The following is an 11,421-nucleotide window of genomic DNA, read 5'->3' as shown; positions in this document are numbered from 1 at the left end:
TCGTGTTTTCAGTCAAACATCTTTTCTACACTAAATATACACACAGTTGAGGCCAAAATTATTAGCCCCCCAGGAATTATGGAACATTTTCCTAAAATTCTTCCCAATGTTTGCAGCAGTGATAAAACTTGATATAATCAAACATTCACCAGTGCTATTTAGTAGCTTTTTGTACATTTTGGAATATAAAATACATTTTTAGGCTTGCTTTATATCAAACTTAGTGAAAAATGGGGTGGTCAAAAATATTAGCCCCCATGATAGGGTGGTCAATAATATTACCCCCCCATGTGAATGTTTGCTTTCAAAACCCACCTAATTAACCAATCAGCTTTCAAACCACACCTGTGCAGTCAATGGACTTCCTAACAACACCTGAGCATTCAATCAGCATAAAAGGAGTCCAAGGAACATGGCACTTGAACTCATTATTGAGAGGGACTGCTTTTACTCACCATGCCAAAGACAAAGGAAATCAGTCTTGAGCTCAGACAGAAGATAGTGGAGGCTCATGATAAGGGGAAAGGCTATACTGCCATTTCCAAGCGTTTCACAGTGTCTAGAACCGCTGTACGTTGCATCATTGCCAAGTACAAGGAGACAAATTCTGTAAGAAACAAACCTGGGCGTGGACGTAAGCGCAAGATTTCAAGAACTCCTGAGAGGAAAATAGTCAGATGTCAGCAAGAAGCCCCGGACATCTGCCAAGAGGATTGTTGCTGACCTGGCCTCTTCTGGAGTTGATGTTTCAAGGAACACAGTTGTGAGGGCTCTCCATCATGGTGGACTTAAGGGCCATCGTCCCAGAAGAACCCCTTTACTCAAAGAGCGGCGTATCAAAGCCAGACTGACGTTTGCCCGTGAACATTTGAAATGTAAAGATGGGTTTTGGAAGTCTGTGCTTTGGGCTGATGAGACTAAACCGGAACTGTTTGGACACATGGACGTTGCTTATGTTTGGCGAAGAAAGGGAAAGGCCTTCAACCCTAAGAACACAGTTCCCACAGTTAAACATGGTGGTGGGAGCATCATGCTGTGGGGCTGTCTTCAGCCTCAGGCATAAGGAGCCTTGTTCGGGTGCATGGCATCATGAAAAAAGAAAATGATGTTGAAATTTTGAGGGATAATATGCAGAACTCTGCTCGTAGTCTAGCGTTAGGTCATCGCTGAGTCTTCCAACAAGACAATGAGCCAAAGCATACATCGAAATTGGTCCAACAGTTCCTGAAGGATACCAAATCCAAGGTCCTGGAGTGGCCCGCACAGAGCCAAGACCCCAATCCTATTGAGAATCTGTGGAGGGTGCTCAAAGTGAATGTCCATGCTCGGAAACAACGCAATTTGGACCAGCTGGAACAATTTGCAATGGAAGAATGTGCCAAATCCCTCAGGAGACCTGTGCCCACCTAGTAAAGAACTACTCTAAGAGGTTGTTGTCAGTGGTGGCTCAGAAAGGGTACACTGTTGACTATTAATGGCCAGAGGGCTAATCATTTTGGATGTCTCATTTTTTCCCTTTCTTGTTTCAACTCAGTGTCTGAATAAAATATCCTAATCAAACTTAGTGGACATTTTGTCTTTGTTATTTTGGAAACAAATACACTATAAACACTTGTTGTTAATGGTCTTTTCCATGGAGAAATCAATGGTTTTGTCTAATTTCATAAGGGGCGCTAATAACTTTGGCCTCAACTGTATATATATATAGGCTTTGGGAGTAATAGATTACATGAAACAAAATTACGTAATCAAGACACAAAAAAAAGTTAACTGTATTTGATTATTGTTAAGAAAAATAAATAAAGATTATTAGCAGGATTACAGTGTTACAATGCATTCTGAAATAAAGATGGATATATTATAGGAAGACGTACTGAATGAATTTTCTTTATGGTTTACATTTAGGCTGCTTTAATTATTTTTTTATTTTAAATACATTGTTTTAATGCAGTAGGCGGATACCTGATTTATTAAACCAAAATACAGTCTATGCTTTTGATTCATGTAGGCCTATTAAGCTTAAACTGTATTTGTGTAAACTCCTACTGTTACTACATATTCGGTATGAAATAAAAATCTTCTTTTATGATCTTACATTGTTATCGTTAAGTAAAAAACTCTTCATTGTTATTCATTTTTTTGGGTCTTATTTGCATTGCATTTGATATTGAGGTCATCCAAAATTAATGGAAAGTAATCAGGATACATTACTTTTATATTTCGATACTCAGATTAAGTTACTGATTACATTGTTTGACATGTAACTAGTTATTGTTCTTGAAGGATTACATTTTTTGTAATATATGAACAGTATGTATATGTTTTTCATTTTCTGTAATAAATGAAGAGAAGCAGCAGGGGCGCTGTAGTTCTGCGGAGGAGAACAGGCTGTTTATATAAGGAGAACTGGCCGCCTGACTAGAGTTGGCACATTGCCCTCAGCTGTGGTACATCCGGTTCTGCTTTCACAATAAAACCTCACGAGTTGTTTTCTTATCATGCTGGGTTTTAGTTGGGTTTAATCCACTGCATATTCTTTGTTATTCTGACCAGTTTTCATTTTGTTGAAACGCATTGTCAAAACGACAATATGTTTGTATTAGAAATGTAGGAGCATTGTTGTCAGTAGAGAACAGGACAAAAGTGTTCATTTAACATAGCAAATAATTAGAAATAGTATAACCATTGTGCTTGCGGTTAATATGACTTTTGTTTGAAGTCAGCGTACATAATTTGAAAGTTACAACCGGAAGCAGTAGACTCGGCTGCCCTCCTGTGGTTTTCTGGTCTCCGTACAGTTTCGGGCAGACTTCTACAGACTTGACTTCACCAGACTTCAGCATGCCTTTTGTCGACATTCAGAGTAACCTACCGGCCAGCTCCTTCTCGGAGGAGTTTCTGAAGAAGCTGTGCTCCTGCACCGCTGCTGCTCTGGGGAAGCCGGAGGAGGTGAGTACATTTCCCGGACAGCAGCTGCAGGAGCACCGCTCTGTGTGAGGCTCAGCTGGGCTGCATTAGTCCTGCTGTGTGTCATGCATGTCATTATGTATGCGCACAAGTGCCTCATGCTTTCATCAGGATTAAGGTTCCTACTAGTTTTACATGCATGGTGGTTATCAAAGCCGGTAAAGGTGCAGCTAGTTTTAATGGCTTTGTATACTGCAGGGTAGCTGCTGAATTTACTCCAGGTGAACTAAAGTCTGATTTAAGGGTTGATCATATTTACCATCATTAATCCAAATCTGTAAAGTAACTAAAGGTATTAAATATATGTACCTCTGAATTGTAGAGGAGTATAAGTATAAAGTAACATCAAATGAAAATACTATATATAAAGTATAAGTATCTCATAATTGTACTTGAGTACATTAGTGGAGTAAATCTACTTCTCACCTCTGCTAGTATGTAGGAAAGTGCAGTGACTGGCTAAGCGACTATTCCCTTAAGTGTATTTGCACTCACTTCCCTCTGTGTTGCTGATCCATATTTACTCTGCTCCCCTTCAGAGGATGCACCTGGTGGTGCAGCCCGGGTTGCCGATGATGGTAGCCGGCTCCTGCTCTCCGTGTGTGATTCTGTCAGTGTCTGCTATCGGCGTGACCGACACCGCTGACAAAAACAAGGAGCACAGCGCCAAGATCTTCGAGTTCCTGACCAGAGAGCTCAGTCTGACTGCAGACAGGTGAGCTTTACGGATCCCACCAGGGTCAGTGGGGGTCCCGACCTTGTTGATTTGGCCAGTAGCAGAGAGAAGTGTACAAGACCGTCATTAAAGTCCATCAATAAGCTTTACCGTGCGTTCTGCGGCTTTGCTGTAGAGATGTTCCCTTTTTTATTACAAATAGTGTGTTTTTTAACTGACAAACCTATTCTATTATCTCCTGTCTGATGACTGACTTGAAATGTAAACATTTACATATGAAATACTTTTAGTTTTGAACAAAACATTAACATCTTTTCAGCTTGTGTTAACCACAGATCTTATTTCAGGCAACTAACCTAAGACACGATCAAAAGGACGCCGACTTTGAGACGAGGGAGTTATCGGAAGTGCTAAAATGTTGGATCAATTTTAGATTTTAGGACTCATTCCTGCATCACTCTTTGTTGGGCAGTTTAAACTCCAGCAGAGCAGCCAATTATTACACTAGCTTCTTCTAGTTTGGAATCTCCCTTCCCTCAGAGGGCAGCATTGCCGATAGTCTTTCCAGTCGCTCTGCTCTGCATGTCAAGTGTTTCACGTTTCAGGTGGACTCAAATTCACCTGGAAGAGCAAGTGTCTATTGTCCTGGTCTTTACTGCTGTTATTATTAATAATTTGACTGTACTATTTTTGTAAGTAGAACTACTCTAAATACCGCTTTCCTACCAAACCGGTTCCAGGGCCAGCTTGGCGCTAGTGCCTGATTTCAAACCAGTTCTTCCCGTTTCCTGGCTAGTTCTAGGCCCCGAAAACCGGTTCATGGTTGGAATATTTTTGCAACATCTAGTCATTATAGTCAGATAAGCTTTGGTTGCTACGCTAAAATCACCCATCTAATACTATAGAAACTTTAGTAACGGGGTTATGATGCCAAACAGTGTCCATTCAGCCTGCCCAGTCAGGCACCGGGCGAGGGAAATACACCTGGTTCCTAAAGTGCAAACTAGTTCCGAACCAAAACAGCACTAGGACTGGAACCGGTTTGGTGGGAAAGAGGGTATCAGTTCAAAATCAACTCTGCTATCAGATTCTCACGGATAATCATTTAACTGATTTTTTTTCAAGAGTGAGAGCAACAACGTTATTATTTTTATATTTGAATGTACTGCATAATCATTGAGCTTATTTCTAATTCACAGGATTACCCTTAAATTCCACACGCTGCAGCCTCACCAGGTGGGCAAGAAGGGGACCGTCATGAGCTTCTTGTAAAAGACGTTGCTGGGATGGAGACATTACACAAAGTGATCCTGAAAGAAGGAAAGACAGAGTAAATCAGTATAAAACAAACACGTAAAGTAACAAGTAAAGATAGTCATATGAAGGTCAGGTACTGTATTCATGTAATACCCAGGCACACTGTCCATGGTCCATGCATTAAAATGTGATGCTGATTGCTTCTATTTTAATAATTAAAAGACTTGCTGCTTTTGTTACTATGCCTGTGCTTAAGCCCAAAGTTAAATACTATACAATAAACATACACCAAGTGTTCAGCTATTCCTTTATTTCCTATTGTAAGAAAGTGAAGAGTCATACTATATTTAAAGCCCAGTCAGGCACCAAAACATATTGGTGGCCTTTTATGTCTTGTGTACATACTTTAATGGAGGTGTTGGATCAGCAATTGTACAGAGATAAAAATCACTAAACTAGAAGTACAACCCAGATGCAGGCTCCTCTACCCTGACTTCTACCTTTTTGAGACAACACCCCCCACTGTGACATAGATAAAAGAGGAGATGTAGATCTTGACTAAAAATGTTGTTTCCATCTCTCAATGGTTTGAGGGCAAGGAGTGCCCTCACAAAACCAGTCGTTATGACAAAAATTGTTTGGGATCTCAAATCCAAACATTTTTATTTTTATTAGGATTTACTTGGAGGGAAATGGACATAAGGGATTATCAGCTCTGTAGAAAGAGAGGGCAAAATATTAAATAAAATTCAAAACAATTCAGCAGCAAATATTAGCAAGCACACCCTGAATGTGTTAGCCTTCATTAATTAAAAAAAAAAAAAGTACTAACTATCAGGCTGGTCATTTGAAACATTTAAAAAAAACAAGAAATATATAGTTGAGATTATCCAACATGCACCTCCTCTTTGATTGCAACTTTGTCAATAAACCTTGTGGCGGCAATGAATGTCAGGGAACCTGCAGAGTGGCGACAATAAATACTTTTTTCTAATGACGAGCTTTTGAAGGCATACAGTGGGGCAAAAAAGTATTTAGTCAGCCACCAATTGTGCAAGTTCTCCCATTTAAAAAGATGAGAGAGGCCTGTCATTTTTATCATAGGTATACCTTAACTATGAGAGACAGAATGAGAAAAAAAAATCCAGGAAATCACATTGTAGGATTTTTAAAGAATTTATTTTCAAATGATTGTGGAAAATAAGTATTTGGTCAATAACAAAAGTTCATCTCAATACTTTGTTATATACCCTTTGTTGGCAATGACAGAGGTCAAACGTTTTCTGTAAGTCTTCACAAGGTTTTCACACTGTTGCTGGTATTTTGGCCCATTCCTCCATGCAGATCTCCTCTAAAGCAGTGATGTTTTGGGGCTGTCGCTGGGCAACACAGACTTTCAACTCCCTCCAAAGATTTTCTATGGGGTTGAGATCTGGAGACTGGCTAGGCAACTCCAGGACCTTGAAATGCTTCTTACGAAGCCACTCCTTCGTTGCCCTGGCGGTGTGTTTGGGATCATCGTCATGCTGAAAGACCCAGCCACGCCTCATCTTCAGTGCCCTTGCTGATGGAAGGAGGTTTTCACTCAAAATCTCACGATACATGGCCCCATTCATTCTTTCCTTTACACGGATCAGTCGTCCTGGTCCCTTTGCAGAGAAACATCCCCAAAGCATGATGTTTCCACCCCCATGCTTCACAGTAGGTATGGTGTTCTTTGGATGCAACTCTGCATTCTTTCTCCTCCAAACACGACGAGTTGAGTTTTTACCAAAAAGTTCTATTTTGGTTTCATCTGACCATATGACATTCTCCCAATCCTCTTCTGGATCATCCAAATGCCCTCTAGCAAACTTCAGACGGGCCTGGACATGTACTGGCTTAAGCAGGGAGACACGTCTGGAACTGCAGGATTTAAGTCCCTGGCGGCGTAGTGTGTTACTGATGGTAGCCTCTGTTACTTTGGTCCCAGCTCTCTGCAGGTCATTCACTAGGTCCCCCCGTGTGGTTCTGGGATTTTTGCTCACCGTTCTTGTGATCATTTTGACCCACGGGGTGAGATCTTGCGTGGAGCCCAAGATCGAGGGAGATTAGCAGTGGTCTTGTATGTCTTCCATTTTCTAATAATTGCTCCCACAGTTGATTTCTTCACACCAAGCTGCTTACCTATTGCAGATTCAGTTTTCCCAGCCTGGTGCAGGTCTACAATTTTGTCTCTGGTCTCCTTTGACAGCTCTTTGGTCTTGGCCATAGTGGAGTTTGGAGTATGACTGTTTGAGGTTGTGGACAGGTGTCTTTTATACTGATAACGAGTTCAAAAAGGTGCCATTAATACAGGTAACGAGTGGAGGACAGAGGAGCCTCTTAAAGAAGAAGTTACAGGTCTGTGAGAGCCAGAAATCTTGCTTGTTTGTTATTGACCAAATACTTATTTTACCGAGGAATTTACCAATGAATTCATTAAAAATCCTACAATGTGATTTCCTGGATTGTTTTTTCTCATTTTGTCTCTCATGGTTGAAGTGTACCTATGATAAAAATTACAGGCCTCTCTCATCTTTTTAAATGGGAGAACTTGCACAATTGGTGGCTAACTAAATACTTTTTTGCCCCACTGTATACTGACTGATATTGATTAAAGCTATATTTTAAGTACATGTTACCAAATACTGTTGCTGTGAGCTAAAACAACAATGCAGACACCAACTGTTTACGTGCAAACATGCATACATCCTGCTCATGCCTCCCTTCTAGCTGCAGCCCGAGGCACACAACGTAACCACATTTCACTAGTGTACATTGAGCTTGCGGCACTGACAGTACAGATCTTTGTGAAAGCAAAGATTTGACATTTCTGAGATATTTGTTTTAAGTAACGTTGATGTTTGCTTGCAAAACTAAATGCTGCTCCAGTATCGGCTAACCTCCCTCTGCTCATTCTGACAGGATTCAAAACATAGTTAGCAATTTGATAGTGTTACATTTTTAATAGTTATTTGATTAATAAATGTAGTCGATGACCATAAAAACAAAGGCAAATACTAAAGGCTGGAATTGGAAGTTGCTGAACATAATCTATTAGGTAACAAAGCACTGGCCCACTGACGCAGCTTTGCCTCACATCGTGGTTCACAGTAAACTAATTCTCATTTTGATAAAACACCTGTGTCTCAACTTTCCTTCAACCCTTTAACGAAACGTACTCAATGAATACATTTGCCGTTTGTCTTTTAACCAGTTGGTTTTAGTAAACCAAATTTAGGCAGATATGCCAAGATATCCTCCATGCTTGACTGTCCCTTTGTAGTTGCAGGAGCTTTGTGCAGGATAAGGAGACCATTGGGAATCCAACCTAGATATTCGAACTTCCAAAATAAAAATATTCTGGCATGATTTGACATAAATACATTTTAATAAATCTTATTCGTTGGATTGACTTTCTTTTAGCCCCCTCATTTTTTTTGTTAAATGGTAGAGATGCATGTTGAATTACTTTACTCTCACTCATAATGCTACTGGGTATGCTGTAACTACTCCCCACTGGTCATTGGAGCCAGCCAGCAAGCAATGTAAAATGTTGCAGTTGTACGTTTACACTTTGTACAAAACACAACAGGTGTAACATTAAATCCTTGAACTATAGGATATTGCAAGTGGTTGTGTCCTCTTTGAACAGAGCCAGGCTTGCTGATCCAGTCTTCACACTGTACTAAGGTACCAGCTTTATGTACTGTATAGCATCTTTGGCTCAAGGGGGAAAATCAGTATTTACTCTCAGAGGGTCAGTAGTTTAATCCCCAGCCTCTTCAGTAACATGTCAAAGTTTCCTTGGGAGGATACACTGTAAAAAATGTCCGTAGTTTTTACGGTGGAAAAATGTCAAAACGCTGCGGTAAAATGCCGTAAAGTAAAAAATTGTTTAAAACATTATTATAGACAGGGACACGCCGTAAATAAATATACTGGTCAGAACAATAATTTTAACTTTTTTATTCTTTAAAAAATATATTTACAGTCCGTCAAAAGCACAGACACACGCCGTAAATCATAATACATACATAACATAATACTATGTTCATTTTTATGGTTATTTTCTTGAACAAATTCAGTTTGTTACCGTAAAAAGGCAGCTTTTGCAGGGCTGAAATACTTTTGACAGCGAAATACCGTAACAATATTTTGAAAACATTTTCTCTTTAAAAACTACATTTTCTGGCAGTTAAAAATACATTTACTGGCCGTCAAAAGCACAGGCACACATCAATATTATTACTCTTCTATCAAATAGGCCTATCAGAAACATGCCTACTAGGCGACTACTGTTATTAGACCTGTATGGCTCTGCACCTGTGGTAACATAAGTCGGATGTCCTAACTGTTAGCCTACCCTTGGTTCAGTTTGCCAGGCAACATCACTGAATGTTTGTTTTGGTGCACTGATGACGGTCAGGATAATATCTAACTAGCTAGCTAGTATGTATTGTTCAGTTCGTGTCAGGCTTTACTTGATGAATGGATAAATGTCACAGACAATTATTAAATAAAGATTATAGGATCATTAAGCTTTAGGCTATTGTGTTCGGTGGATTGCATAACTTACTAGCAAGCTAGTGTCTGTTGAACCAGTTGAGTTATTGCTAACATTAGCTAGGTGCATTAACTATAGCTAATATCGTGGACATCGTCACTGCTCTAAGGTGTGCTGTGTTTGGCTGTCACCCCTCAAACTTGCCAAAGTTAGTTATACTCAGAAATGTTAAATTAAAGTACTTCAGGGACAACATTTTGGGTGCTTTGTGCAACTGGCATCTTACAGTTATTTTTTTTTGCAACTTAAAGGCATCTTACAGTTACAAACGTCTGTGGCATTTTACGATATAACGCCCCACCCCCTCCCCCCGCGCAAACTCCGCCTACACCTTCTCGCGCTTTGGATTTTACCTCAGCAGCAGCAAGCTAGCTGACGGCAGATAAATACAGAGGCAACAAGTGCACGGTAAACTGTTCATTTGGTACGATTTAAATTTTAAGTAGTTGGGGTATTTTTGTCGAAATTGCATGACAGGGCTGGGTATCTAGCCGTCTACAGAGAGATCTAGACCCTCGGTTGGGAGTTGGAATGAAAATGTGTTGTTAATGTTTTCCCTTCGGATGATTGGGAGGGAAACTCTTTGGTTCAGTCGACCGTGCCGTGCTCCTCCCATGTTAGTAGCTGTCACCACATTCTATATTCAATAATCATATGAACAAACTTGGCATTCTAGAAACAATTTGCATATATTTACTTGGGAAAGCTTCAAACCTCAAGGATCACGGATACATTAGAAATATGTCTGCACTCAGGGTGGAATTACCCTGTTGCGCTGACTGAACCTGCAGATAAATGCTGTCAATTCTAACAAGAACTAGCAACTCAGTAACTTAATAATGAGTCTATGCTATTTAGCTTGCTAGGTAATTTGCAGTTTAAATTAAAGTTTTACATTTAAGTCCTTCAGGGACAAAACTTAAGGTGCTTTGTGCAACTGGCATCTTACAAACGTCTGTGGCATTTTACGATTTAACCCCCCACCCCCGCGCAAACTCCGCCTCCACCTTCTCGCGCTTTGGATTTTATTTTACCTCAGCAGCAAGCTAGCTGACGGCAGAGAAATACAGAGACTACAAGTGCACGATAAACTGTTCATTTGGTAAGATTTAAAATTTTAAGTAGTTGGGGCTGGTGTCGATATTGCATGGCAGGGCTGGGTATCTAGCAGTCTACAGAGAGATCTAGACCCTCGGTTTGGAGTTGGAATGAAAATGTATTGTTAATGTTTTCCCTTCGGATGATTGGGAGGGAAACTCTTTGGTTCAGTCGACCGTGCTGTGCTCCTCCCATGTGCATTCTTACACGTGAATTTGAGTTGGTCACTGCTGTTGCTTGCTGACCGTAGTCCTATCAAGTCGTTACCGTGATAGACAAGCTAACTTTTGCATGCAGCTTTCTATATCTTAAATCTGACGTTAGCACTACTGTGAGTTGGCAGATTTGACACAAGAACACAAAAATTTTGATGTTTGCTGTGTTATATGGCTGAGCTGCTTAATCTTAGCAGATTCTGGCTAGTTAGCTAGCTTGGCTATGTATTCGTGTTGCATTTGTGGTGCATCATTTCCATCTGTAAAAGCACATGTTGTCCATTTGAAGCTCCATCGCAATGAACCCCGCGCGTTTTTCAAGTGTGTTAACATTAGCTGCAAGCGGGTGTTTTCCAAGTATCCTGCTTTTAAAGCTCATTACTATCACCATCATGCTGGTAAATCATTAATTTCTCAGGATTTGGCCACAGCGTTTTTGAATTGCACAGTTCCCCTTTGTGAGCGCCAGTGTGGGAATGTGAAAGAGTTGGTCATTTAGTTATGGTTCACTGCTGATAATGGATCTGAGCGAAGTCAGGTCATGTAATTTGATTGTAGTTAGTGTTATTTCGGAAAAGTATTCCGTGGTGACAATTTCTTGATCACTTCAGAGGGTTGTA

At 40.3% G+C, this 11,421-nt stretch overlaps 1 protein-coding gene across 1 annotated transcript; it reads left to right on the top strand.

Annotated features, from left to right (window-relative positions):
• The first annotated feature begins 2,526 nt into the window (after positions 1–2,526).
• LOC134864221 (D-dopachrome decarboxylase-A-like) lies at positions 2,527–5,197 on the top strand. Its single transcript, XM_063883034.1, has 3 exons — positions 2,527–2,949; positions 3,507–3,682; positions 4,843–5,197. The coding sequence occupies exons 1-3, from the start codon at positions 2,842–2,844 to the stop codon at positions 4,913–4,915; spliced, it is 357 nt and encodes a 118-aa protein (XP_063739104.1). The 5' UTR covers positions 2,527–2,841; the 3' UTR covers positions 4,916–5,197.
• The last annotated feature ends 6,224 nt before the right edge of the window (positions 5,198–11,421 follow it).

This window comes from Eleginops maclovinus, chromosome 5 (genome assembly GCF_036324505.1).
Source record: "Eleginops maclovinus isolate JMC-PN-2008 ecotype Puerto Natales chromosome 5, JC_Emac_rtc_rv5, whole genome shotgun sequence".
NCBI classification, from domain to species: Eukaryota; Metazoa; Chordata; class Actinopteri; order Perciformes; family Eleginopidae; genus Eleginops; species Eleginops maclovinus.
This window is presented reverse-complemented; position numbering and strand designations above follow the sequence as displayed.

What these genes read in the sequence shown, in the direction of transcription:
- LOC134864221 (XM_063883034.1), top strand. Translation starts at nt 2,842, where the DNA reads ATGCCTTTTGTCGACATTCAGAGTAACCTACCGGCCAGCTCCTTCTCG. An exon ending in CTCTGGGGAAGCCGGAGGAG is followed by an intron (nt 2,950 to 3,506) that starts GTGAGTACATTT and finishes GCTCCCCTTCAG; the next exon opens with AGGATGCACCTGGTGGTGCA. An exon ending in CTCAGTCTGACTGCAGACAG is followed by an intron (nt 3,683 to 4,842) that starts GTGAGCTTTACG and finishes TCTAATTCACAG; the next exon opens with GATTACCCTTAAATTCCACA.